General features: G+C 42.2%; 1 protein-coding gene across 1 annotated transcript in view; it reads right to left on the bottom strand.

The window, feature by feature from the left end:
- LOC311230405 (nucleolar protein 56-like) overlaps window positions 1-26,705 on the bottom strand; it is a 35,703-nt gene that overhangs the window by 4,966 nt on the left and 4,032 nt on the right. Inside the window, exons 5-24 of the mRNA XM_084316674.1 lie at window positions 26,616-26,651; window positions 26,326-26,406; window positions 26,118-26,144; window positions 23,776-23,824; window positions 23,601-23,628; window positions 23,289-23,320; window positions 22,476-22,509; window positions 21,834-21,873; window positions 21,253-21,285; window positions 20,967-20,993; window positions 20,457-20,528; window positions 18,398-18,511; window positions 17,362-17,476; window positions 6,147-6,189; window positions 5,932-5,977; window positions 5,630-5,710; window positions 5,419-5,445; window positions 2,575-2,603; window positions 1,321-1,352; window positions 181-213 (exon numbers count right to left, since the gene is read on the bottom strand). Coding sequence (XP_084172800.1) covers window positions 26,388-26,406; window positions 26,616-26,651 — 55 coding nt within the window. The 3' untranslated portion in view covers window positions 181-213; window positions 1,321-1,352; window positions 2,575-2,603; ... (14 more) ...; window positions 26,118-26,144; window positions 26,326-26,387. The remainder of the gene's footprint in view (window positions 1-180; window positions 214-1,320; window positions 1,353-2,574; window positions 2,604-5,418; window positions 5,446-5,629; window positions 5,711-5,931; window positions 5,978-6,146; window positions 6,190-17,361; window positions 17,477-18,397; window positions 18,512-20,456; window positions 20,529-20,966; window positions 20,994-21,252; window positions 21,286-21,833; window positions 21,874-22,475; window positions 22,510-23,288; window positions 23,321-23,600; window positions 23,629-23,775; window positions 23,825-26,117; window positions 26,145-26,325; window positions 26,407-26,615; window positions 26,652-26,705) is intronic.

Genomic DNA, 26,705 nt, shown 5'->3' with positions numbered 1-26,705 from the left:
AGTAGCTTAATTGTTAATTGATGAACTACTGCCATGATTTCCGTGAGACTTGTGGCAGACTTTACCCCATAAATGCACCCATCAACACAATCAATGGGAATTACCCTGTATGTGTATGGTGGCTTGTATGGCTAAATGCATCTTCCCAAACCCTACAAACAAAACACGATGAAGGCTTACCTTTCTGGTAAGATGAAGCCATTTCAAGCATTTCTAGGAATGAGAAAAAAAGTTTAATTTCCTTTGTTTTACACACAAGGTCCAGACTCATCTGAGGTCGATACATCAGATAGGAGCGAAAGACAATGCTAGTAGTTCTTCATGGTTAATCTGTTGAACTATAATTTCATCATTGTATCAAGACAGAAATGTGGGAAAATGTAGCATTTGAAGGCAAACGCATAGTATTTGCCAACAATCCAGACTGTATTTGCCAACAATCCAGACTAAATGGGTTCCTACGCTTAAAGGATAACTCTACTATTTTTGGAAATTCGCTTATTTAACATCTTCCCTGGAGTTAGACAAGAAGATGCATACCTTTTTTGTCTCTGTGCGTGCATTTTAGCTTTGGGAATAGACGCTCCGTTAGCATAGCTTAGCTTCATCACTGTAAGTGAGGCAGGACAGTAGCCTTACAGTGCCTTACAGTGTATTGCAAGGTCTGACATTGACCAAACTTGATATGCATGACCTTGGTGGGCTCTAGGTCAACTCCTGAAAAGGGGGTCAATGTCAGACCTTGCAATCAAAAGTTAGGGGCGCACTGAAATTATGGCAAGGGTTATTAGCCCCCTAACTTTTTATTGTGTCCAATTTCCCAAAATAGTGGAGTTATCCTTTAACAGATGGATAATATGATTTATGCAGTGTTGATCATCTTGCAAATTTGCATCTGGCCACACAGGTTGCCTACACAAGCGGTTTGTTTGGACAAACCAAGATGGGGCATTATGGAGAAAGCCAGGAAACTTTCGACTTGACTCGTTTAGTAAATTACAAAAATAATCCATATGGTGAAATATAAAACTGCCTAAGTATCTAAATTGAGAACAAGCTTGGGAGACATTTTCAGATGGCCTCATGAAAATGTATAATAAAATTAGGATAGAATAATCCAGTGAATATAGCTGCTTTTTTGCAGGTTAGGTGAGGGAATCGTTGCTCTGGTAACAGGTCAGGCTAAAATCTAAGCTTGCTCCAAGGAACAGAAAATCCCATGGCTGGCAAACTCATATTATCCAGCCAACTCTGTTATCCACGTATGAGGAGCGGGTCCCGATGGCTAGGAGAACCACATAACACAAGGTTGTAACTCACCAGAGTCAACTGATCTGAGGAACATGGGCAACCTGTAAAATAAATAATACATTAGTTCACATCAAGTAGATGTGTCGGATGTCAAATTTGAGATAACATGTCCATTGCTGCCATGCTCCCATACAGTCAGAAAGGTTGGCGTTTCCTAAACTTTAATCAGATGTCCCTACCAACACTTAATTCATCATTTGAGCATGGGAACAGAAAATCACATGCCTGTCAAAATGTATCTTATTCAGCCAACTCAGTTATCCACTATGAGGAACGGGTCACAGATGACTAGGAGACCCACATAACACAAGTAGGGATGGCCCGATCACGTTTTTTGCCACCGATACCCGATCGTCGTGCGCCATATCGGCCGATACCGATCATTTTTGATTAAAAAAAATTAAACTTTATTTTATATACCGGTAATTTTTTTATAAAATATATATATTATATAATTAGACTTGTACTTGTATTATCTGCGAGACATCGCCATTACGCAACAAGCTCCACTGTCTGTGTGTACTCTAGTAGCCTCCAGCTACGGCCAGGATTCTCCGGAGCTGCAGCTGGACCTATACTCGAGTAGCCTCGAGCTACAGCCAGGATTCTCCTGCGCTGCAGCTGGACCCTATTGGTATAACGTTACTGTGCTTAGCAAGCCCTCAGCTCGAATACGCATCGAATCAGTGTTATAAGACATTGATATCAGGAGCTATCTGTAGCTACTGCTAGCCGGATATATAACATTAATACAACGCCTCAGTGAATTATTTAGTTCAATGGGACATTTTGTTTTGAACAGTGAACTAACTTGCGCTAACGTGAGCTAGCTGAGGTATCATACACGTCTCTACTAGACTTGCTGGAGCGTTTGTTGATGTCAGGAGCTATCGGTAGCTGGCCGGCTAGATACCGTTCGGTTAGACAATGCCTCATCATGTATTAAACTAAAAGTGAACAGTTGACTGGGTCATTTTGTAACGGTAGCTAAGCTAACGTTAGCTCAGGGAGACGCCGTCCTCCCGTGTCCCGTCCCACTAGACTAGACCCATGTTTACATGCGTGCGGGAGGGGCTGGAGGGATGAGCAGACGCCGCACCACCCGGTGTCTGAGACAGAACTCAGCGACAGCGAGTGAGATCGGTTTTGACGATCGGCGAAAATAAAGCATTATCACCGATCGCATATTTATACTGATTATCGGCCGATAACGATCGGTGGCCGATCGATCGGGGCATCCCTAAACACAAGGTTGTAACTCACCAGTCAACTAATCGAGGAACATAGGCAACCTGTAAAATGTATAAGCATACATTAGTTAACATCAAATTTAGAATGTGTAGCCATTTAAAATGTACTGCATCAGGAAAACTTGAATTTCCTCATCCTTATTCAGAGAGATTCCCATTGTTTTTAACAAGTCATCATTGACAGTAGAAGTCCCATGTAGTGCCAACACAACATTTTGGTTCATTAACTGTCCTGGTGGTGGCCATAGGCGCATTTCTGCAGAGATTCATTCGAATCTGTAAGGTAGATGCAAATAAAATAAATACTTAACCTCTTCCACCCGACAGGACCCAAAATGACATCACGTCATACAAAAGTATAGTTTTATTTTTCAAACGTATTAAAGTATAAACATCATAACCATGTCACAGCATTTATAATGTATATAATCATCACTACGTTCGTTTACCAATAGGTTAAAGTATTAGATCATTTTTGGTCTGGTTTACTTTGCAAGAGACTATTTTGGAAAATGTGAACGTTGTAGTTGTAGTATAGTAGTAGAATTGTAGTTTTGTAGAGGACACCGGTAGCTTTTGATAAGTGTTGGAATTTTTCCAAACGACACTTCCCAAAAGCCTCTATGGGGTTTCAAGCTTCATACTTCTGTATGATTTTTTTTTAATATATCTTATTATTCAGGATACTAAACCACAACACTTAACTGTAGACATATTGAAGCGGTTAGTTTCTCTTCCCTATTTTTAGCATGTAGCAACAATTGGATTTGAAATTAGTTTCAAAACGGTTGCACCCTGATAAAAAAAAAGCTACTGTATACACAGTCGATTTCATTATCCGTTCTTATGCACGCCTGGTGATACTAAATACAAATTGAACTCTGCCATTTGAAATATAAGATTTGGCACAATCCATAAGTGTGAATTGGCTATAAGGTAATTTATAAGACTGCTATTCTATAATATTTCAAATTGCATTGGTCCGGATTAGAGAATTCAGTACTGAATCTACAAAACCTTCCGTTTAATCATCTTCCCTTTATTCATTTCCCTTTTTTTTATCCACTTTTTCTCCCATTTTCTATTTTTCTCCCATCCCAATTTTCGTATCGTCCAATTCAACCCTCCCCTGAACGCAGTTTCATGCCTCCCACAAGCCGGCTGCAATGTGGACTAAGTCATACATAGCACGAGTCCCATCCGATACTCGAGGTAACAGCAGTCGCATATTTCCACCCGCGCGGCCCGATCTTTCAGCGTCGGGGTCTGGGCTTTGGAGGGGCCCCGCCCCCGTCGCTTCCTGATTCTAGTGCGCAGGCGCACCAACCGACCTGTAGGAGTCGCTGTCCACAACGCCCGATCCCCACCCATCAGTTTTCCCTCCCCCTAATACTGCCAATGTGTATTAGTGCGGACGACCAGCTAAACTGAAAGCAATGTGGAGCGCTGGGCTCGAACAGGGAGATTATCTGTTTGAGCCCAGCCTCCAGTATTCGTGGTGAGCGCCTTGCCCACTGCACCACCCCCTTTATTCATTTCCTTAGATTTTTTTGTACACATTATCTCAAGAAGGTACTGAACGAGATCAGTGGCAGTTTTTCATGCCTGGTCATTATTAGCATGGTGTTATTCACCATCAAAGATAAACTGTGTCCTGGCTGTAGCAGTTTGGTTTGTTAGAACAGACTGTAATCTTATGCTTATGGCAGATCAGCATGGATTGTCTGTAAACTTTATGCATTGTTGTCACTTGCCATATCTTGCTATGCTCGCTCATGCCTGTATTTTTTATGTCCGTTCTATTTTATAATTTTTATTTTATTCTATTTTATTTTTATTTTACTATTTTTACCATTTGTGTTACTGAAAACTATAAGCGGAGAGCCTATTGGGATGCTAGATCCTAATGTGAAACACTGTGATTCTACCTGTTCTTTTTATGCTCGCTTATGCCTGTATTTTTTACTGTTGTGAAGCACTTTGAACTGCAACCTCTGTATGAAAAGTGCTATACAAATAAAGTTATTATTATTAAAGATACAAAGACAAATCATAATTCATATTATCCTTTGTTTCATCACAATTTAAGCAAGCCTAGTAATAACCACAATATTTCTGACACTGGGAATACATTCACTGAGGTCCATAGATGTCCCTAGATGCAAATGGACCTTGTAGAAGTGGAGCAATATTCCATTTACTTATGTATTTTAGGCGGATTTTCAGAAAATAGGGCTCCGGGCTTAAGACCTTCTCAGACAAATGCCTCCATGTCTTCAACTGAAAGGACACGCTGCTCTGAGGAACTGAACCAAAACCAAAGAACATGGTCCTGACCCAGAAGCCCCACAGACAGACTTGTGACCCGTTCCGACTCGTCATCGTGTCATCACAGAAGGGAGAAATGTGGCCATACATCTGGATCATAACAGTCATTGTAGTGAAATAATGTGGCTGGCTGTGGTGTGAACCCTGCTCTGTACTACAGGGACTGTATACAGAGTCAGGAACTGGTTCATTCAAAAATGTGAGACCCACCTGGAGGCACTTAATCTATTCCAGTAGTCTCCAAGAACTCACAACGGACAGCGCAACGTCACCTTTCCCCCAAAATAGTCAAGTAGTCCAATAATGATCATCAACTTGAGCCACGCGCACTTTGACATAAAGTGTGCTCAGGAAAACACAACACTGGTAAACAAACTGAATGTTTTGGGGGAAGAGTGGGTTTGAGAAGAAGTGCATCCAGGCTGGGCGCATTAGAGTTATGATATGTATGCAATACATAGATGGTGTCGTTACATATACAGCCAGGGAACAGTGAGGGAGACCCATGAAGCACAAGGTTGTAACTCACCCGAGTAAACTGATCAGAAGAGGCCATCTGTAAATCAATCATAACATTAGTTTACATCAACAATGAAGACTGTGTAGCAGTTCAAAGTATACTGCATCAGGAAAACAAGCCTCTTTCATTCTTATTCAGAGAGATTCCCATTGTTTTTTTTAACAATCATCATTGACAGTAGAAGTCTTTGTAGTGCCAATAAAACAGTCTGGTATATTACCTGTCATGGTACAGTTGGCCCTGGGGAGGCTGTAAGAGTTTGCCTGGACATCACTTAATAGGTTAGCAGAAGACTTTGCAACTGCAAGGAAAAAGAAAATTAGCCACTAGTCATTCATGTCAAGACAACGCAAGGATTCAAGTTGAGACGATATCCGTATTTCAGATAATGCAATTGGTGGTTGCGGGTTCGTCATCCTGATTGTCAAGAGTAGCAAATGAGGTCATCATAATAGATATCGTGTAGTTTTTTTTAATTTAAGAGTTAAGCCAAGCTAAACTTGTGACTGATTGCCATCGTACCTCATCTGTCCAAGTTCTTCATACTCCTTCATATTCTGCTAGATACCTGTTGAGACAAGAGCAAGTCTTATAGCAGTTTTTTTTTAACGTGTAAATAAAGCAGATACAATTAACGTCTCAGTGTATAAGTTCTCAGAAATCACATCTGTCCACTACTCTTGAATAATCATCGACTTTGAATTAGATGTGCACCAGAATCAGTCAATTATTCTTACCCGTCAAGATATCCAGCATCTCCTTCAACCAGCAAGATAAAACCTGGTGGAATGCAATTCATGTTAAAATGTTGTTTCATTTGCGATTATAGCATATCTGGCATAAAAAGAAAGGGTCCATTGTGTAAGAGATCCATTACCAGATATTAAATATAATATTCACATTGTGTTTATTAGTAGTTCACTTATCTATCGTTAGCTTATAATGTACCCTTCATTAGGTATGATAGTCTAATCTACAGAGCCAGCCATGCTTTTGACTAAGACATGTGTTAACCATTACAGGAATTAAAGCAAAAATACATCTCCTGACTGCTTTTTTTCCAGGCCAAGTCATATTCTTATTTTAACCTCCACTGTATTTTTTTTTTTAATAGCGTTAGCGTCTTAACACTTTGATTGCCTAAGGCTAAATTCATGATATACCATCCGTTGCCAGCTCTATTTAACATGGAGAAGTTCCCCTTCTTTGCAGGGCTATAACTTTTTAAATTCTATTGCTAGATTGCCATTATTAGGGCCCATTCAAGGTCCTATATGTATTGTTCATGGTGTAGCAACGTTAAACTTTTTCATTCACATATTCATACTAAAATATGATCTAAAGTATAAGTATGTTTTCATCTCTTTCTGCAGCTTTCTCCAGAACGTGATTTATAGCCCCAAATGCATTATATTGATGATGAAATACAGTTTGGTAGGAATCTGTGCGAGATAAAAAATTTCAATTGGACGTACTTCTAGAAGTTTCTACGTATCATCTGATGATGACCGGATGGGCGGGGGGGCGTTTATAATTCCGTGGGCAGCGTTATACCATTCATCTAATGTGGGTCAAATGTTCATCATAGCAGTTAGTGTCGAACACGGTAATATTACACGCTAAAACTCGCCCGTCTCCGCGGGCCGTTGGGCGATCAGCGTGGGGTAGACAGTTTTCCATTATGGGATGTCGAAATACCCGGTCCATTTCCAGGTTGTATACTAGTATATACGTCCAAATAACGTTGTTTATTGAGTTAGGGCGAGCGATCGTTTATCGAGTGTTTCAAGATAGAGTCGCGGGAGCTATAGAGAGTGGCCGGAAGTAATATGGGTGATCAGCACTTCATCCACATGACTTCCTGTTTGTTGCTTCTGCCGATCGGCCACCAGATGGCGCTCTTGAACCGCTAGAGGGTTGAGAGGAGGCCAGTACTGTGTCTCAGGGCTGCGGAGGAAAAATATGATTTCGGTCACAGATTTTTGAAATATTGATATTAACACTTTGACTGCCGGGAGCCGTCTTTAGACGTCTTTGCTGGCCATGCTAAAGTTGCCGGGGGACGCTGTACGTCGTCTTTATATCAATATTTCAAAAATCTGCGATCGGATTCATAATGTCCCTCCGCTGGCCTGAGATACACCAGCAGGACCCACTGAGCTCTCTGGCGGTTCAGGAGCGCCATCTGGTGGCCGATCGCGCAACCGCTTAACAGGAAGCGCAGTAGAGGTTGTGCTAGATGTCCGTATTGCTTCCGGCCACTCGAGATAGGTTCCGGCACTCTAGCTCGTCACACTACATAGCGATCGATTGCCAATAACTCGATAAACAACATGATTTGGACGTATATACCATTATACAAGCTGGAGATGGACCGGGTAATAATATATCCCATAATGATAAAATTTCTACTCGACGATGATCGCCCAACGGCGCGCAGAGACTGGGGTGAGTTTCAGCGTGTAACGTTACCGTCTTCGATAATAACTGATATTATCAACATTTGACCCACATTAGATGATTGGTATAACGCTGCCCACGGAATTATAAACGCCCCCTCGCCCATCCGGTCAACATCAGATGACGTGTAGTAACTTCTAGAAGTACGTCTAGTTGGAATTTTTTATATCGCGCTGATTGCCATCAAACTGTATTTCATCATCAATATTATGCATTTGGGGCTATATATCACGTTCTGGAGAAAGCTGCAGAAAGAGATGAAAACATACTTATACATTAGACCATACTTTACTATGAATATGTGAATGAAAAAGTTTAACGTTGCTACACAATGAACAATACATATAGGACTTTGAATGGGCCCTAATAATGGCAATGTAGCAATAGAATTTAAAAAGTTATAGCCCTGCAAAGAAGGGGACTTTCTCCATAGACAAATAGCACTGGCAATCTATGGTATATCATTAATTTAACCTTAGGCAACCAAAGTGTTAAAGACGAGTTAGGGCGTCGTCGGCAACTTTAGCATGGCTAGGAAAGACGCCTAAACACGTTTTCGGCACTTAAAGTGTTAAGGGAGCCTACTTGTTTCGGTTTAGTTGATAATCCAATGTACAGTTACACCCCCCCCTAGGGGTGGGCGATATATCGAGTATACTTGATGTATCGCGGATTGTTCTACCCGAGATGTAGTACTGTACTATATCGCGAACATAGAGTATTAGTTTATATGGCGCCGCCCGCGGCCGAGAGACACTCGCAGTGCTTTCCTCGAGAAGGGACGGCGGAGCTATAGGCTAACGTTAGTGTATTGGTCCCGAGTGTAACAGGGACGGCGGAGCTATAGGCTAACGTTAGTGTAGTCAGGGCTGTACAGTGCGATATAATGTTGCGGTTGTAATTTCATTAGACAGACCAGCGCGGACCTTTAATAACATGCAATTTAATTGACACGAGCAATGAGCTAACGGTAGCTGCTAACCAAGGTATCCATTAGGATTATGCTAAGCTAACTAGCGATAGCTGCTAGCCCTGGAAAACGGTCAAAGCGGACTCCACAAGACTAGTTCCATTCGTGAGGAAAGGGGGTGGGTTATATTGACTACGCTTGACAACAGAAGTTTAAACATAACTTCATATTTATTGGTTATTCGTTTCTGTATATCATCCAATTTCCATCTCTTTGTGTCTCCATCGCTTCCTGTTTACATTAGAGTGTGACGTCATCACCTACGGCAGCTTAGACTATCAAAACCCGAGGGGGGGGGGGGGGGGGGGCTGGCTCTCTTGTTCATTCTCGCCCCCTCTCTCTCCCTCTACATTCAGTAGCCAAACGTTACAGACAGTATAAATACTAACTGGATAGTTGATGATAAACATTTAATTTCATTATCTGAAATATTCTAAAATCATTAAGTCTGCTATAAGCCATTATACCTTTGTGTGTGATTATTATTTTCTCACAGTAGTGTATATAATATATATATATATATGTGTGTGTGTTTGGCTAAAGTGGATAGAAAACACAGTACTGTGTAAAAGTCTTAGGCACCCAAGAGTTTTTATATAAATTGTCTTAGATGTAAATAAATACACTAAATTTGTATTAGTGTCAGTAGACTACTCTTAGTACATTTTCATTAAATTATTTTTTAAAGCATCTTCATGGTTTAATAATGCAAACATATGTTGCAGGGACTTATTATAATCATATTGGCGTGACTGTATGCATCAAAGGGTTAAATCAAGCATTTTTAAGTGCTTTAGAGGAAATGTCAAAATATATATCGTGTATCGCGATATGGCCAAAAAATATTGCGATATCATTTAGAGGCCATATCGCCCCCCCCCCCCCCCCCCCCCCCCCCCCCCATGTACAGTTCAAAACAAGTTAACAACTCACCACTACAGACAGCCCCCAGTAGCATAGGCCCTAGCCAGTCTCTTAAAACTTCATAGAATTTTTTTTTATTAGGTGGTGCCCCTTATCCTTTGTCTGAGAACACCGCAGTGTTTTTTTTTTTAGTGGCCGGCTTACTCCTTCCATTAACGTTATTATGCCAACGTTAGCTAACCGGTATAGCAGGCGTGCGTAACGTTAAGGGGAGACACTACAGGTGAATAGGGTAAAGAAATTAACTAATAGATATCACAATGAAAATTCCCCAGTCGATTACTTATATTAAGACAAGACTTTTTTGTATTACAAGTTCTGAAATTGTATGTTTAAATATGCAAATGAGGCATTATCTACTTAAATATGCACTAATTTGCATATAATTCCAGGACAGAAATCTGAACATTGGATAAAGCCATTTTCAAAATTATAGTTTCATTTTGTTGACATATTAGAGCCAAAGGTTATTACAGAGGGGATTTTGGATAACTCTTTTTTATCACTCCATAAATCAGAAAATACTCCATTCAGTCCATTTTTATGGTAAAATTCCATATTTCGCCATGTTTTTAGGGATAGAATGTGATATAAATCAGGGTATGAATGCGATATCAACAAACCCTTCTGTAAATACCTTCAGAACATAGATATGAATAGAACTGGAAGGTTTGGTGTATGCGAGTGCTACTGAAGTGGAGATTTCTGGCTCAGAGTATGAGGAAAAACTCTTAAAACTCATTTTTGGGAAAACGCCTTCAATGTTCTGTATTGTAAAATGCCATACTTTTTTTTTTAAACGGATATTTACAAACACAATATCTAATCAAACCATTAGTAATAGACAACCTAAACACATGCCTGATAACTGAATAATAATAATAATAATGATGTTATTGAACTGAACAGAACTACACACAGACTACAAACAGTGTAGTACAGTGTAGTACAAAAGATATTTAAATAGATATCACTATGAAACTTTCCCAGTTTGTTATGTACATATAAACTAAGAAAAAATATATTGCAAGTTTTCTGAAATGTATGTTTATATATGCAAATGAGGCACTTCCCCATTAAATATGTGCACATTTATGGATGCAATAAGGCAAAATGAAGTAAAATAAACAACTAAATGTGTGTTATTGACGTTTTATTGTTATTAGTTTCATAGAAGACATGTTTAGGAAGCAAAATATAACAAAATCTCAAAAACAAAAAAAGTATATTTGCCTATTCACCTGCAGTGTCTCGCCTTAAGTGCAAGCAGGTACATAAGCAGGTGGTGGATGCGACGTCTGTAAACAAGGAGATTTGACGCGCGAGGCGCAAGACTCGTGTTTTCTGACATGCGTTTCTACAACTGGATCTACTGCCTGTTCATGGTCTATGCTGAAGGTCGGTCAGACCAAGTTTAAAAGAATAAAAGTGGTTAAATCTATTACTTTTGTCCTGTAACATTTATATGTTTAAAGAGAATGTAGCGTATTATATCAGCCTATGATTTATGGTAAAGTAGATTCCCGCAGGGTGAGTCATCTCAAAACATCTCCTGACTTTTTTTTCAGGCAAAGTCACTTATTTTAACCGCCACTGTATATGTGAGGGATAATGTATAGCTACAAGGTCATTGTCGCAAAATAATTGACCGACACGGAGTTTAAAATACAGAGGCGCCTCGCTAACTTACTAACAATATACCTAATTAATTTTACATCGACAAGACGAGATCAAATGCAGCCGCAGTTCTGTTCTGGCTCCGCTGTTATCGTCACACTCCGCGTCAGCAGGTGTGTCCGATTGGCTGCACTGATGCAGTGCGTCAGTGGGCTTGATTGCGAACAGCTGCGCACAGCGGTCATTATTGTTCGGCAGAGGTCAGTTATCGAGTAATAACGGACCTCTGAAGCAAGCATTTCGGCGAATGTGAAAACGCCATGTAATAATTATATTTAAAGGAGTTAAAGGACAACCCGTATCGGGGTCCGACCGCACAATTACATTTTCATATTACAGGCTGACGTAGGGCTGGGCGATAAAACGATAATCATCGCGATAAATTATTTCCTCGAAATAAACATGAAACGTGGTCGCAAAGTTTCGATATATCGATTTTCCAAGCTTGGACCAAACAACATGCATATGATCCAGTGGCGGTAGGTTGCCCCCTGGTGGAATATAATAATCTATGCACTGGGCCGTGATTACTGCGTAGAAGAATGTGCGTGGACTGATTATGACATCAACTCGAGACATTCAGTTGTTTTGGTGGTTTGAAATCACGGGGCATAATAACAACTCGCTAATAGTCTCAGGACTCGAGCTAGACACAACGGATAGCAATCCGTTACCAATAACTCGATAAACAACATGATTGATGTATATACTATTATACAACCTGGAAATGGATCGCATATTTCTACATCCCATAATAGGAATATTTCTGCTCCACGCTCATCGCCCAACGCTATGAGGAAGCTACGGTAAGATTCAGCGTTATTTTTTAACGTGTTCGATACCAACTGCTCTAATGATCATATCACCCACACTAGATGAATCATCTAACGTTGGCCACGGAATTATAAACGACCCCCCCCCCCCCCCATCCGGTCAACATCAGATGATCAGTGGTAACTTCTAGAAGCACGTCCATTTGAAATGTGTCTCATACCTATATCCACAATCTGCTCCTCTAGAACAGATTTAACCCACCCACGGCAGTTTGCTAGCAACCCGGCTAATCTCTCCTACCCTCACTAATACACCTGTCACAGTACGGGGAGGCTTATGGAATTGTCAATCAGCAGTCAAGAAAGCCGACTTCATTACTGCCTACGCCCATAGTCTAAATCTGCAGCTCCTGGCTCTAACTGAGACCTGGATAACCCCCAATAACTCATCAACACCTGCAGCATTATCTACAAACTATAACTTCACTCACACACCTCGACCTTCCAGACGGGGTGGAGGCACTGGCCTCATGACATCTCCTTCATGGGCTACAAACGTAACACCACTCCCAGAACTGTCACTCTCCTCTCTCGAATATCATGCAGTATCCGTCTCTAATCCTTTCAAACTCACCATTGTTACACTCTAGCGCCCTCCAGGTACACTCGATCACTTCACAGATGAGCTGGACATGCTTCTTAGCTCCTTACCGGAAGATGGTACCCCTCTCCTTCTATTGGGCGACTTCAACCTGCCTGACTCATCTCAGTCAGTCATAGTAGTCTCCCTCCTACAATCGTTTGACCTGACTCCCACTGCCATGCCTCCCACCCACAAAGCAGGCAACTCCTTGGATCTCATATTTTCCCGTAACTCCAGCATCATTAACACCACGGTAACTCCCCTACATGTATCTGACCATTCCTTCATATCCTTCTCACTAACTCTCATGCTTAACCGAAAGGTCTTCACCCCAACTCAAACAGTCTCACTCAGACGCAACCTGCCCTCCATATCCCCCTCCACCCTCTCCTCTGACATACTATCCGCTCTACCTTTGAGTGACACCTTCTCTGCTCTCTCCACAGAGATGGCAACCTCCACCCTCCTTTCAGCCCTTGCAACCTCCTTCAACAAGCTCTGTCCCCTCGTTGAGAAACCTGCCCGCCGTTCCCCACCCAGTCCATGGCTGACAGATCCAGTGAGAGAACAAAGACAGGTCCTGAGAGCAGCTGAAAGGAAGTATAGAAAGTCACGCCTCACTGCTGACATCGACACATATCACAACCTCTTGTTAACATTCTCCAAAACCATCACTAATGCCAAAGCTTCTTTCTTCCACCATAGGATCGAGGCCTCTGCCAAGAATCTTCGCAAACTGCATGCTACCATGTCCTCCCTCCTCACTCCCCCCCCACCCCCATCTTTCTCTGCCGAAGACTTTGCGATCTTCTTTGAGGAAAAAGTGGAGAACATCCGCAGCTCCTTCTCCCAACCCCCACCCATTCCAAATGCTGAATCGAGAACCTCATCCTTCACTCTGTCATCTTTCTCTCCCATTACAGAAGCAGAGACCCTGACACTGGTAACGTCGAACCGTCCGACTACTTGCCAGCTGGACCAGCTACCCTCCCCACTCCTCCAGACCATAGCACCAGACATCCTCCCATTCCTAACTGCAACCATCAACTCCTCACTCAACTCGGGGGTGGTCCCCACCTCCCTAAAACAAGCCAGAGTCACGCTGCTCATAAAAAAACCAACCCTGAACCCTACCATCATAGGCAACTACCGTCCTGTCTCTCTTCTCTCCTTCCTAAAACACTTGAACGTGCTGTATCCAACCAACTTACTGCTTATCTCTTACAGAATGACCTCCTAGACCCTAATCAGTCAGGCTTCAGGACTGGTCACTCCACAGAGACAGCCCTCATTGCGGTCACAGAGGCACTTCACTTAGGACAGAGGAGAGGCCTTTCGCTTTTGCTGATTCTCCTAGATCTATCTGCAGCCTTCGACACAGTCAACCACCAGATCCTCCTTGCGGCCCTCGCAGGAATGGGAGTGGCTGGCTCTGCGCTGACATGGCTGTCATCATACCTCAATGACCGCTCCTACCAAGTGTCATGGAGAGGGACCCTGTCGGCCACCCGCCCCCTGCGGACGGGTGTCCCCCAGGGCTCGGTTTTAGGACCCCTTCTCTTCTCCCTCTACACTAAGTCACTGGGTAACATTATCACATCTCATGGCTTCTCCTACCATTGTTATGCCGACGATACTCAACTCTTCCTCTCCTTCCCTCCCTCAGATATCCACGTCTCTGAGCGGATCTCGGCCTGTCTGTCCGACATCTCCGCCTGGATGACGTCCAACCACCTCAAACTGAACCTAAGCAAAACAGAATTGCTCCACCTGCCGGCCAAATCCTCCCCCCTAACCGACCTTTCAATCACAGTCGAGAATGCAGCTGTGACTGCGTCCCCGACCGCCAAGAACCTTGGTGTTGTCCTCGACGACCAGTTGAACTTCTCTGCTCACATCGCAGCGACGACCAGAACCTGCCGATTCCTCCTGAGCAACGTCAGAAGGATCCGCCCCTTCCTGACAAAAGAAGCCACCCAACTCCTCGTCCAATCAACAGTCATCTCCCGCCTCGACTACTGCAATGCACTGCTCGCTGGCCTCCCGGCCACTGCCACTAAGCCTCTTCAACTCATTCAGAACGCAGCGGCCCGCCTGATCTCAAACCTACCGAAGTCGGCCCATGTCACCCCACTTCTTAGGGACCTGCACTGGCTCCCCATTGCTGCACGAATCCGCTTCAAGGCCCTCGACCTAGCATACCGTGCGGCAAAGGGAACCGCTCCCGCCTACCTCCGGTCAATGGTCTCTAACTACACACCCTCAAGACCCCTACGCTCTGCATCTTCTGGCCGCCTCAGACCTACTCCTATCCAAGCTCCGGGAGGGTCATCAAAGAGAAGTCGCCTATTCTCAGTCCTTGCCCCACAATGGTGGAATGAACTACCCACCCCAGTTAGGACAGCCGAATCACATCCAATCTTTCGCCGTCGACTAAAGACGCACTTCTTCAACCATTATCTGAATAAAAAAAAACTATAAAAAAAAAAAAATCTAACCCTAACTAACCGTACTGTCATGCACTTGTCCTAATAAACTAACCTACACTGTAGCACTCAACACTTTGATGAACATTGTTGCTCAGCTGATAGAGTTGTGCCCTTCCTGATGGCTTGTCGTACAGAACTTGTAAGTCGCTTTGGATAAAAGCGTCAGCTAAATGACTAAATGTAAATGTTTAATCCCGTGCAGATTCCTATCAAACTGTATTTGATCATCAATATAATGCATTTGGGGCTATAAATCACGTTCTGGAGAAAGCTGCAGAAAACGATAAAAACACGTATACTTTAGACCAATGAAAAAGTATAACGTTGCTACACCCTGAACAATAGATACTTGATGTTGAATGGGCCATAGTAATGTCAATTTAGCAATACAATTAAAAAAGTTATAGCCCTGCAAGAAGGGGAACTTCTCCATAGACAAATAGAGCTGGCGGAGGATGGTATATTAAGAATATAAGCCTGGCAACCAAAGTGTTAATGATCATTTTTACATTATTACATCATTATTGTTATCGTTATTATTAACAATATTATTATGATGGTTGTATCAACCCTAAATCTGAGTGGGGGGGGGGAATGCAACGCAGACAAACCGCTGCATACAGTGAGACCATTTCACTCACATTTGCCCATTCATTTTTGGACACATCACTGTACGTGTGCTGTACGTGTGCTGTCATAGCTCCACCTACAGGCGTAATGAGAACACCAGGATGTGAATGGAGGGTGAATGCGAGGTATATCGTGTAAATAAGTTTTGATTGATCGCAAGACTACACTGTAAAAAAAAAAATCATAATGAGTTACCAGAACTTAAAAATATTGAGTTCAGTTACTGTGCATTAAGGTTTTCAATCCATAAGTTAACAGAAAAATAAGTACACAACCACGTTATTTCAACCTAATAAAACTATGTTTATGGTCATTGTTTTAAGAACACAAGTTGACGGGCGGTCAGGTGGCGTAGCGGAGACTGCGTTCGTCACCAACGCCAGAGATGCTGGATTCGCCTGTTCGAATCCAGCTCCCGGCGTTGTCACCAGCTTGGCTGGCCGTTCACACTAATACAATTGGCAGTATTAGAGGGTGGGAAAGCTGGCGGGGTGGGTCCGGGTCGTTGTAAACAGCGACTCCTACAGTTCGGCGGATAGGATCTAAGGGGGGGGTAGTGTGATCCTTCCACACGTTACACCCTCTGTGAGAGTCCACGCTGCCAGGTGAAAAGAAGCGGTTGATTGGCTAGACGTGTGTCGGAGGAAGCACGCGATAGCCTCCACTCTCCCAGACCGACTGTAGGGGGGTAGGTGCGCAGCGACCAGGAAGGGGATTGGGAATTGGCATAACAACTAACATTGGGATGGGAGAAAATCGGAGGAAAAAGGGAGGGGGAAAAGATATAAAAAAAAAAACACAAGTTGACTTGGTAATACTCACATTTTGAGTAAAAAAAATTCATTGAACATGTGCAATGTTCAATGAAATAGAAAAATAAATAATAAAATGTGTCGATTAATCCCACTGGTCACAATGGTGACCGTAATAATGTTTTTGTTATAAGGCTCTGCAAATGTTACTGAATGATGTAGCAATGTATTTCAAGCTAAATTGAAATAATAAACAAATAAAGGGTCTCAATTAAATATGTGGTAGTAAAAAGAACCTGTGGGAGGATTTCAACAAGATAAATGCGTATAAAAACAGTGCAAAATATTTCACTATAATTCACACGCATGCCTAGGGTTGCCTACGCATGCCCTACTATTTACACCCTGTTGCGCACTCACGCTCGTTCCACCACCTTAAGCCAGTGGGTAAACGGCACGGTCTATATTGTGATTCGTTAACGTGACTTCTGGTAACGGAGGTATTCAGCTTGTACCCAGGTGTTCAGGAGTTACGGTATGCTCTCAACACAGAGATTCAGAGGATTGACAGATTTAACTTTAACATCATTACACCTGGGTAAAACTAAACAAAATATCCAGACAAGAAACACACCTTCGGAAATGGCGTTGATGTTTTCCAGGGCAGCCTGTGCCGACTTGAATGGGAAGAAAGCGGCCAGGCTGACCATGCTGGTAAACTTGGCAATACTCAGCACACTCTCCTCCACCTGCACAGGAAATAGAACAGGTCTCTGCGTTAGAGAAGGTTCTGCACAGTACCGCTCTTCTGCCACATGAGGTATTCATTTGTCCCGAGTGCAGTGGTCCTTTCAAAGAGCCTACTAGATCAATTTGTTGAAATATATATCCAAATCGGTCGGTATATACTTGCATATAATCCTTTTTATACATCTGTAGATAATATATCTTTTTTTTTAATCCACTTTCTCCCATTTTCTATATTTTCTCCCATCCCAATTTTTGTATCATCCAATTCAACCCTCCCCTGTCACGAACGCTGTTTCTTGCCTCCCACAAGCCGGCTGCAATGTGGACTAAGTCATACATAGCACAAGTCCCCTCCGGTACTTGAGGTAACAGCAGTCGCATCTTTTCACCTGCGCAGCTCGATCTCTGTGGCGAGGAGTAACGCGTGGGAGGCTCACGCTGCCCCCGACACAGGTCGGTTGGTGCACCTGCGCAGTAAGAGTCGCTGTCCACAACGCCCGATCCCCACCCATCAGTTTCCCACCCCCTAATACGGCCAATGTGTATTAGTATGAACGACCAGCTAAACTGAAAGCAATGTGGAGCGCTGGGATGTCTCTGCATTCGTGGCGAGCGCCTTGCCCACTACGCCACGTAGCCGCCCCTGTAGATACTATATCTATACATATCCCCTACAAGTTAAACCCTGTTGCGCACTCAGGCTCGTTCCACCACCTTAAGCCAGTGGGTAAACGGCACAGTCTATATTGTAATTCGTTAACGTGACTTCTGGTAACAGAGGTATTCAGCTTGTACCCAGGTGTTCAGGAGTTACGGTATGCTCTCAACACAGAGATTCAGAGGATTGACAGATTTAACTTTAACATCATTACACCTGGGTAAAACTAAACAAAATATCCAACAGACAAATAGAAACGCACCTTCGGAAATAGAGTTGATGTTTTCCAGGGCAGCCTGTGCCAACTTGATGGGAAGAAGGCGGCCAGGCTGACCATGCTGTTAAACTTGGCAATACTCCGCACACTCTCCTCCACCTGCAGAGGAAATAGAACACGTCGCTGGGTTAGAGAAGGTTCTGCACAGTATTGCTCTTCTGCCACATGAGGTATTCATTTGTCGAGAGTGCAGTGGTCCTTTCAAAGAGCCTACTAGATCAATTTGTTGAAAATATATATATCCAAATCGGTCGGTATATACTTGCATATAATCCTTTTTATACATCTGTAGATAATATATCTTTTTTTTTAATCCACCTTTTCTCCCATTTTCTATATTTTCTCCCATCCCAATTTTTGTATCATCCAATTCAACCCTCCCCTGTCACGAACGCCGTTTCTTGCCTCCCACAAGCCGGCTGCAATGTGGACTAAGTCATACATAGCACAAGTCCCCTCCGGTACTTTAGGTAACAGCAGTCGCATCTTTTCACCTGCGCAGCTCGATCTCTGTGGCGAGGAGTAACGCGTGGGAGGCTCACGCTGCCCCCGACACTTCCTGATACTGCGCAGGTGCACCAACCGACCTGTAGGAGTCGCTGTCCACAACGCCCGATCCCCACCCATCAGTTTCCCACCCCCTAATACGGCCAATGTGTATTAGTATGAACGACCAGCTAAACTGAAAGCAATGTGGAGCGCTGGGATCGAACAGGCGATCCCAGCGTCTCTGCATTCGTGGCGATCGCCTTGCCCACTACGCCACGTAGCCGCCCCTGTAGATACTATATCTATACATATCCCCTACTAGTTACACCCTGTTGCGCACTCACGCTCATTCCACCACCTTAAGCCAGTGGGTAAACGGCACGGTCTATATTGTAATTCGTTAACGTGACTTCTGGTAACAGAAGTATTCAGCTTGTACCCAGGTGTTCAGGAGTTACGGTATGCTCTCAACACAGAGATTCAGAGGATTGACAGATTTAACTTTAACATCATTACACCTGGGTAAAACTAAACAAAATATCCAACAGACAAAAAGAAACACACCTTCGGAAATGGCGTTGATGTTTTCCAGGGCAGCCTGTGCTGACTTGAATGGGAAGAAGGCGGCCAGGCTGACCATGCTGTTAAACTTGGCAATACTCAGCACACTCTGCTCCACCTGCACAGGAAATAGAACAGGTCGCTGGGTTAGAGAAGGTTCTGCACAGTATTGCTCTTCTGCCACATGAGGTATTCATTTGTCCCGAGTGCAGTGGTCCTTTCAAAGAGCCTACTAGAACAATTTGTTGAAATATATATCCAAATCGGTCTGTATATACTTTCATATAATGCTTTTTATACATCTGTAGATACTATATCTATACATATCCCCTACAAGTTAAACCCTCACCACCTTAAGCCAGTGGGTAAACGGCACGGTCTATATTGTAATTCGTTAACGTGACTTCTGGTAACAGAGGTATTCAGCTTGTACCCAGGTGTTCAGGAGTTACGGTATGCTCTCAACACAGAGATTCAGAGGATTGACAGATTTAACTTTAACATCATTACACCTGGGTAAAACGAATATCTGACGGAGGTCCCACTAGACTAGAGCAGTCAGCAGACTGCCCGAGGCAATAGCCTCTGTGTTTACACGGGTTTGGGAGAGGCAGGAGGAGGCGCAGTGCGCTGCAGGTCTGTGTGCTTCAGGAGTCAGCGAGTGAGAACTCCGCTAAGATTGGATCATGTTTTTCGGTCGGTTTTCACATGACTATTTGGTTGCCCGCCACATGGCGGACAGACCTCAGTCTCACTCGCCAAACCTAAAATCTGCCCGCAGCAACGATTGACCCCATGGGCCCCGAGTGTCGTCCTTAGTTGTAGGTAAAAGAATGATCGCCAGGTACATCATAAAACTAAAGTATTTTTCTGGTCTGCATCCTCTTAGCAGTTGTTTGTTGTAAGTTTATAAAATGGGCCATTTCCAGTGTTGGCCAAGCCAATGTTAATTTCTGCAAATGGAGGTTTGTGGACTAGCATGAATGACACTCACTCAATGATCTTCATGGTGGTGCTTGCCCATTGTCCCGACAGCCATAACTGCATCCAGGCACAGTCATCCAATCTAGTTGCAAGGGGGGGGGGGGGGCATTATTTTTGGAACTCAACACACATCATGATTGTATTGACTTTTACCAACCTCAGTATGAAATGGAACGGTAATGTTATAATCAAAGGAATTCATCTGGCAAAATCATTCATCACAGGTTTTATTGATTAAAGGCCATGTCCAGAAACTCAATTTAGATTAACTACTGCTAGGAACATGACAATTGCTTGGCCCCCGGTATTGCCGCCTGCAGCGTTTAACCACTCATCCAATCAACTTCACTAGAGCCTGCACTCCCTTGGGTGTAAAGTAGATTACCAACTTAATTTCATCCGGTAACATTAGATAAGCCAAAGATTGATGTACCAAGATAAAGTATCATGTTGGCCAAGCCAAGGTTTATTTCTACAAAGTTTCTGGACTTGCCTCAGTGCATTTTACTGAAACACTTACCATGGTCGATCAAAATCCAGCAAACACCTGAAGATCAAAAGCAGTGCGTTTTAATAAGTTACTCCAGAGTCATTAAATCATATTATTATGCAAACAAGGATAGTCGGTAAATAATTATGTCCACATTAAATGTTCAGGTCAGACATTTGTAAAACATCATTCATCCATACAGGAAGTACCTCCTAATAGGGATGCACCAATAAACATTCGTGGCATATTTACAAAAAGTCAAGATACCGATAGTTTCAGGTATTGTGCATCCCCATTTCAAGTGTACTAGTCTCACCTTAAAGAAGTGCCGGCTGGATTGTCACAGTACCTGGGGAGACGGACCAACATTAGGATCAACCATGCAAACTAAGCATTTGGATGCAAGAGCAGCACTGCCCAGATCAGCTAGAGCTAATTACTGACTCCACGGTTGATGTCAGACGTTACTTTATCATCACACAGGCCACACCATGTCACATCTCACTCGTGTGCCATTTGCCTGGCCTCTTCTGGTTGTGAGTTTTTAAGTAGTCATTAATACAATTACTATAAAACTTTTAAGAAGAGCTTTATATTCACCCATTTCTCTGGCATACGCATTGAAAATGTGGGCACAGTGCTGCATGTGGAATCTAAGAGGCCAGGCTGGATGGAGAATGGACCAGTGACACTTGTACATGGGTGGTTGTTTCAGACCCGAGATTACACTGTACAGACACATGTGCAATTCATTCATCTTGCTGGAAGCCAGAGATAACTGTTGCCAACAGCAAAATATGAGTGAACTTCAACTAGAACAATGCATTTGTACGACGTGTGTACATGGCCTGAAATTCTACCCAGAGGCCCCGACAGATCTGCCTTACTTCTACTCACTTCCATCTTGTGCAGGCATCCTTTGAGAATTCCATCTCACCTGTGAAACAACACAAGCGCATTAGTATTTAATCTAATCCTTTGTGTAGCATTAGGGGTTAGATTACAATCTAGATCAGAAAGTGATATTTTCCTCAAAAGGATCAGCGACCTGATTCAAAAGCATCATATCAGATTGTAAAAAAGAAAAACACCATGTAACCGGTCATAACATGCTTACTGAAATCAGCTCCAATTGAGGTACCTCCAAAACCAAAATACATTGGATTCAGACATTTCTAGGTTTCTAGAGAGAAGAGAGATTTTCTTTAACAAATTGAGGTACAAAAATAAATACAGCTAGTAGCTTAATTGTTAATTGATGAACTACAAGGCCACCATTGCATCAAGCATGTTATTGGATTTGGGAAGTTACTACTGGTCATCATAACTTTTATTGAGAAACTACCAACATTGAAAAATAAGTGAAAAAAAAGTTTAATTTCCCTTGTTTTACACACAAGGTCCAGACTCATCCGAGGTCGATACATCAGATAGGAGCGAAAGACAATGCTAGTAGTTCTTCATGGTTAATCTGTTGAACTATAAGTTCATCATTGTATAGTTATAAAATAAATCATATCATTCATCAATTTAACTCACATCCTTCCCTGCACTCTCCTGCCCAGTCATGTTCCTGGAGGAGAAGACATTTAAAATGAGTTAACTTCTGCTTCTCACACAAAGTGTTGTTGGCAGGTCACCAAGGCCGATACATCAGATAGGAGCGAAAGACAATGCTAGTAGTTCTTCATGGTTAATCTGTTGAACTATAAGTTCATCATTGTATCAAGACAGAAATGTGGGAAAATGTAGCAATTGAAGGCAAACTCATAGTATTTGCCAACAATCCAGACTAAATGGGTTCCTCATACGCTTAACAGATGGATAATATGATTTATGCAGTGTTGATCATCTTGCAAATTTGCATCTGGCCAACTCAGTTACTCAAACACAGGTTGCCTACACAAGCAGGTTTCCAATAATGTGGACATCTTGGACAAACCAAGATGGGGCATTCTGGAGAAAGCCAGGAAACTTTAGACAACAGACTCGTTTAGTAAATTACAAAAATAATCCATATGGTGAAATATAAAACTGCCTAAGCATCTAAATTGAGAACAAGCTTGAGACATTTTCAGATGGCCCCATGAAAATGTATAATAAAATTAGGATAGAATAATCCAGTGAATATAGCTGCTTTTTTGCAGGTTAGGTGAGGGAATCATTGCTCTGGTAACAGGTCAGGCTAAAATCTAAGCTTGGCAACAGGTCAGGCTAAAATCTAAGCTTGCTCCAAGGAACAGAAAATCCCATGGCTGGCAAACTCATATTATCCAGCCAACTCTGTTATCCACGTATGAGGAGCGGGTCCCGATGGCTAGGAGAACCACATAACACAAGGTTGTAACTCACCAGAGTCAACTGATCTGAGGAACATGGGCAACCTGTAAAATAAATAATACATTAGTTCACATCAAGTAGATGTGTCGGATGTCAAATTTTAGATAACATGTCCATTGCTGCCATGCTCTCATACAGTCAGAAAGGTTGGCGTTTCCTCAACTTTAATCAGATGTCCCTACCAACACTTAATTCATCATTTGAGCATGGGAACAGAAAATCACATGCCTGTCAAAATGTATCTTATTCAGCCAACTCAGTTATCCACTATGAGGAACGGGTCAGATGACTTGGAGACCAACATAACACAAGGTTGTAACTCACCAGTCAACTATCGAGGAACATAGGCAACCTGTAAAATGTATAAGCATACATTAGTTAACATCAAATTTAGAATGTGTAGCCATTTAAAATGTACTGCATCAGGAAAACTATCATCTCCTCATCCTTATACAGTAAAAGTCCCATGTAGTGCCAACACAACATTTTGGTTCATTACCTGTCCTGGTGGTGGCCATAGGCGCATTTCTGCAGAGATGCAGTCGAATCTGTAAGATAGATGCAAATAAAATAAATACTTAACGTCATACAAAGTATCGTTTTATTTTTCAAACGTATTCAAGTATAAACATCATAACAATGTCACAGCATTTATAATGTATATTATCATCACTATGTTAGTTTACCAATAGGTTAAAGTGTTATTAGATCATTTTTGTTTTGGTCTCGTTTACTTTGCAAGAGACTATTTTGGAAAATTTGAACGTCAGGAATTGTAGTTTTTTGCTGCCATTTTGTAGAGGACACCGTAGCTTTTGATAAGTGTTGGAAATGAATCTTTCCGAACGACACTTCCCAAAAGCTTCTATGGGGTTTCAAGCTTTATAATTCTGTATGCATTTTTTTAATATCTCTTATTATTCAGGATAATAAACCACAACACTCAACTGTAGACAGACTCCGGGCTTAAGACCTTCTCAGACAAATGCCTCCATGTCTTCAACTGAAAGGACACGCTGCTCTGAGGAACTGAACCAAAACCAAAGAACATGGTCCTGACCCAGAAGCCCCACAGACAGACTTGTGACCCGTTCCGACTCGTCATCGTGTCATCACAGAAGGGAGAAATGTGGCCATACATCTGGATCATAACAGTCATTGTAGTGAAATAATGTGGCTGGCTGTGGTGTGAACCCTGCTCTGTACTACAGGGACTGTATACAGAGTCAGGAACTGGTTCATTCAAAAATGTGAGACCCACCTGGAGGCACTTAATCTATTCCAGTAATCTCCAAGAACTCACCATGGACAGCGCAACGTCACCTTTCCACCAAAATAGTCAAGTAGTCCAATAATGATCATCAACTTGAGCCACGCGCACTTTGACATAAAGTGTGCTCAGGAAAACACAACACTGGTAAACAAACTGAATGTTTTGGGGGAAGAGTGGGTTTGAGAAGAAGTGCATCCAGGCTGGGCGCATTAGAGTTATGATATGTATGCAATACATAGATGGTGTCGTTACATATACAGTAGGGCTGGGCGATATGGCCTAAATATGATATCACGATATTTTCTGACCTTTCGGCGATACACGATACACATCACGATGTTTTTCCTTTTTTCCCCAAACAATTCATTATGAGGCTTACCAAGACAGTATTTGAGTTTGCAAGCGAACATTAAAGACAAAAGACTCATGCATTTAGCATTTTTATATTATATATTAGATTTAGATTATTGGATTCTTAGATTATATATTTAGCATTTTAGCCTTTCATTTTTTTAGATTATATATTAGATTAGATTTAGATGATTAGATTACATATTGTAACTATTTATTTATTTACATGTATGTATACATTTATTATTTGAATGGCTTAAGGCTATATCTGTACTTGATGTTTGTTGGTTGTGTTGCATACTTGAAATAAACTTCAATCAAATCAAATCAAACCCCCCCTCTTAAAAACAAAAACCTGTGTTTAACCTAGCCATCTATAAAACATCATGCTAAAACTGTGAAACAAATGTCCTACTCCCCTAAAGAAAGAAATACATAGCAAACATGACTCAGTTATCCAATAGTGCTGCTGCTTTTTATTTTGTTAAAATCTTTTAGTTAATAAGACTAAAAGACTACAATATATATGACTACAAGGTCCAGAAGCCGACTTCATGACGGCTTCCTGTCCTCGCATTCCATTTCCGGTTTTCCGGTTAACGTTACATTTTCAACAACAGATTGCTGCTAATTAAACACTTCGTGGAAACGGAGTAACGTTAACGTTATGTCGAGTTCATACGTGTAGTGTAGTATGAACTCGACATAACGTTAACATTACTCCGTGTCCACTGTTGCAGCCACTGTTGCGTCGCAGATGGATGGTACACTCTGTTAGCTCCGTAGCTAATCCGCTCATAGACTAATTTACCGATAGCAGTACCGTTAACGTCGGAGCTTACTCCTGGGTTTCAGGGGGCATCCCTAGCACCGAGCCACCGCCTCTCTGTCTCTGGCTAGGTGTGTGCGCTTGCGTGCGTGTATGTGCGTGTAGATGACGTAATTTGGGCAAGTGTGTGTGTGACTGACTTTTTTTTTCTGCAAGAGGGAGAGGCGAGAGGTAGAGGAAAGCATTTAGCACTGCGCTTGTTAGTCTCATCTCAGCCGCGGCGGCCTCTAACGCGAGGGCAAAACATCACGATATCCACGATACATTTAAAAAGTGTATCGTTAATGAACTGTACCCGATATTTATATAATATCGTCATATCGCCCAGCCCTAATATACAGCCAGGGAACAGTGAGGGAGACCCATGAAGCACAAGGTTGTAACTCACCCGAGTAAACTGATCAGAAGAGGCCATCTGTAAATCAATCATAACATTAGTTTACATCAACAATGAAGAATGTGTAGCAGTTCAAAGTATACTGCATCAGGAAAACAAGCCTCTTTCATTCTTGTTCAGAGAGATTCCCATTGTTTTTTTTAACAATCATCATTGACAGAAGTCTTTGTAGTGCCAATAAAACAGTCTGGTATATTACCTGTCATGGTACAGTTGGCCCTGGGGAGGCTGTAAGAGTTTGCCTGGACATCACTTAATAGGTTAGCAGAAGACTTTGCAACTGCAAGGAAAAAGAAAATGTCAAGACAACGCAAGGATTCAAGTTGAGATGATATCAGTGTTTCAGATAATGCAATTGGTGGTTGCGTGTTCGTCATCCTGATTGTCAAGAGTAGCAAATAAAGTCATCATAATAGATATCATGTAGTTTTTTTTTTTTTTTTTTTAAGAGTTAAGCCAAGCTAAACTTGTGACTAATTGCCATCGTACCGCATCTGTCCAAGTTCTTCATATTCTGCTAGATACCTGTTGAGACAAGAGCAAGTCTTATAGCAGTTTTTTTTAACGTGTAAATAAAGC

This window comes from Notolepis coatsorum, assembly GCF_963971535.1.
Source record: "Notolepis coatsorum genome assembly, chromosome: 6".
In the NCBI taxonomy this organism is placed as follows: domain Eukaryota; kingdom Metazoa; phylum Chordata; class Actinopteri; order Aulopiformes; family Paralepididae; genus Notolepis; species Notolepis coatsorum.
The sequence above is the reverse complement of the archived record's forward strand: the minus strand, read 5'-3'. Positions and strand labels throughout refer to the sequence as shown.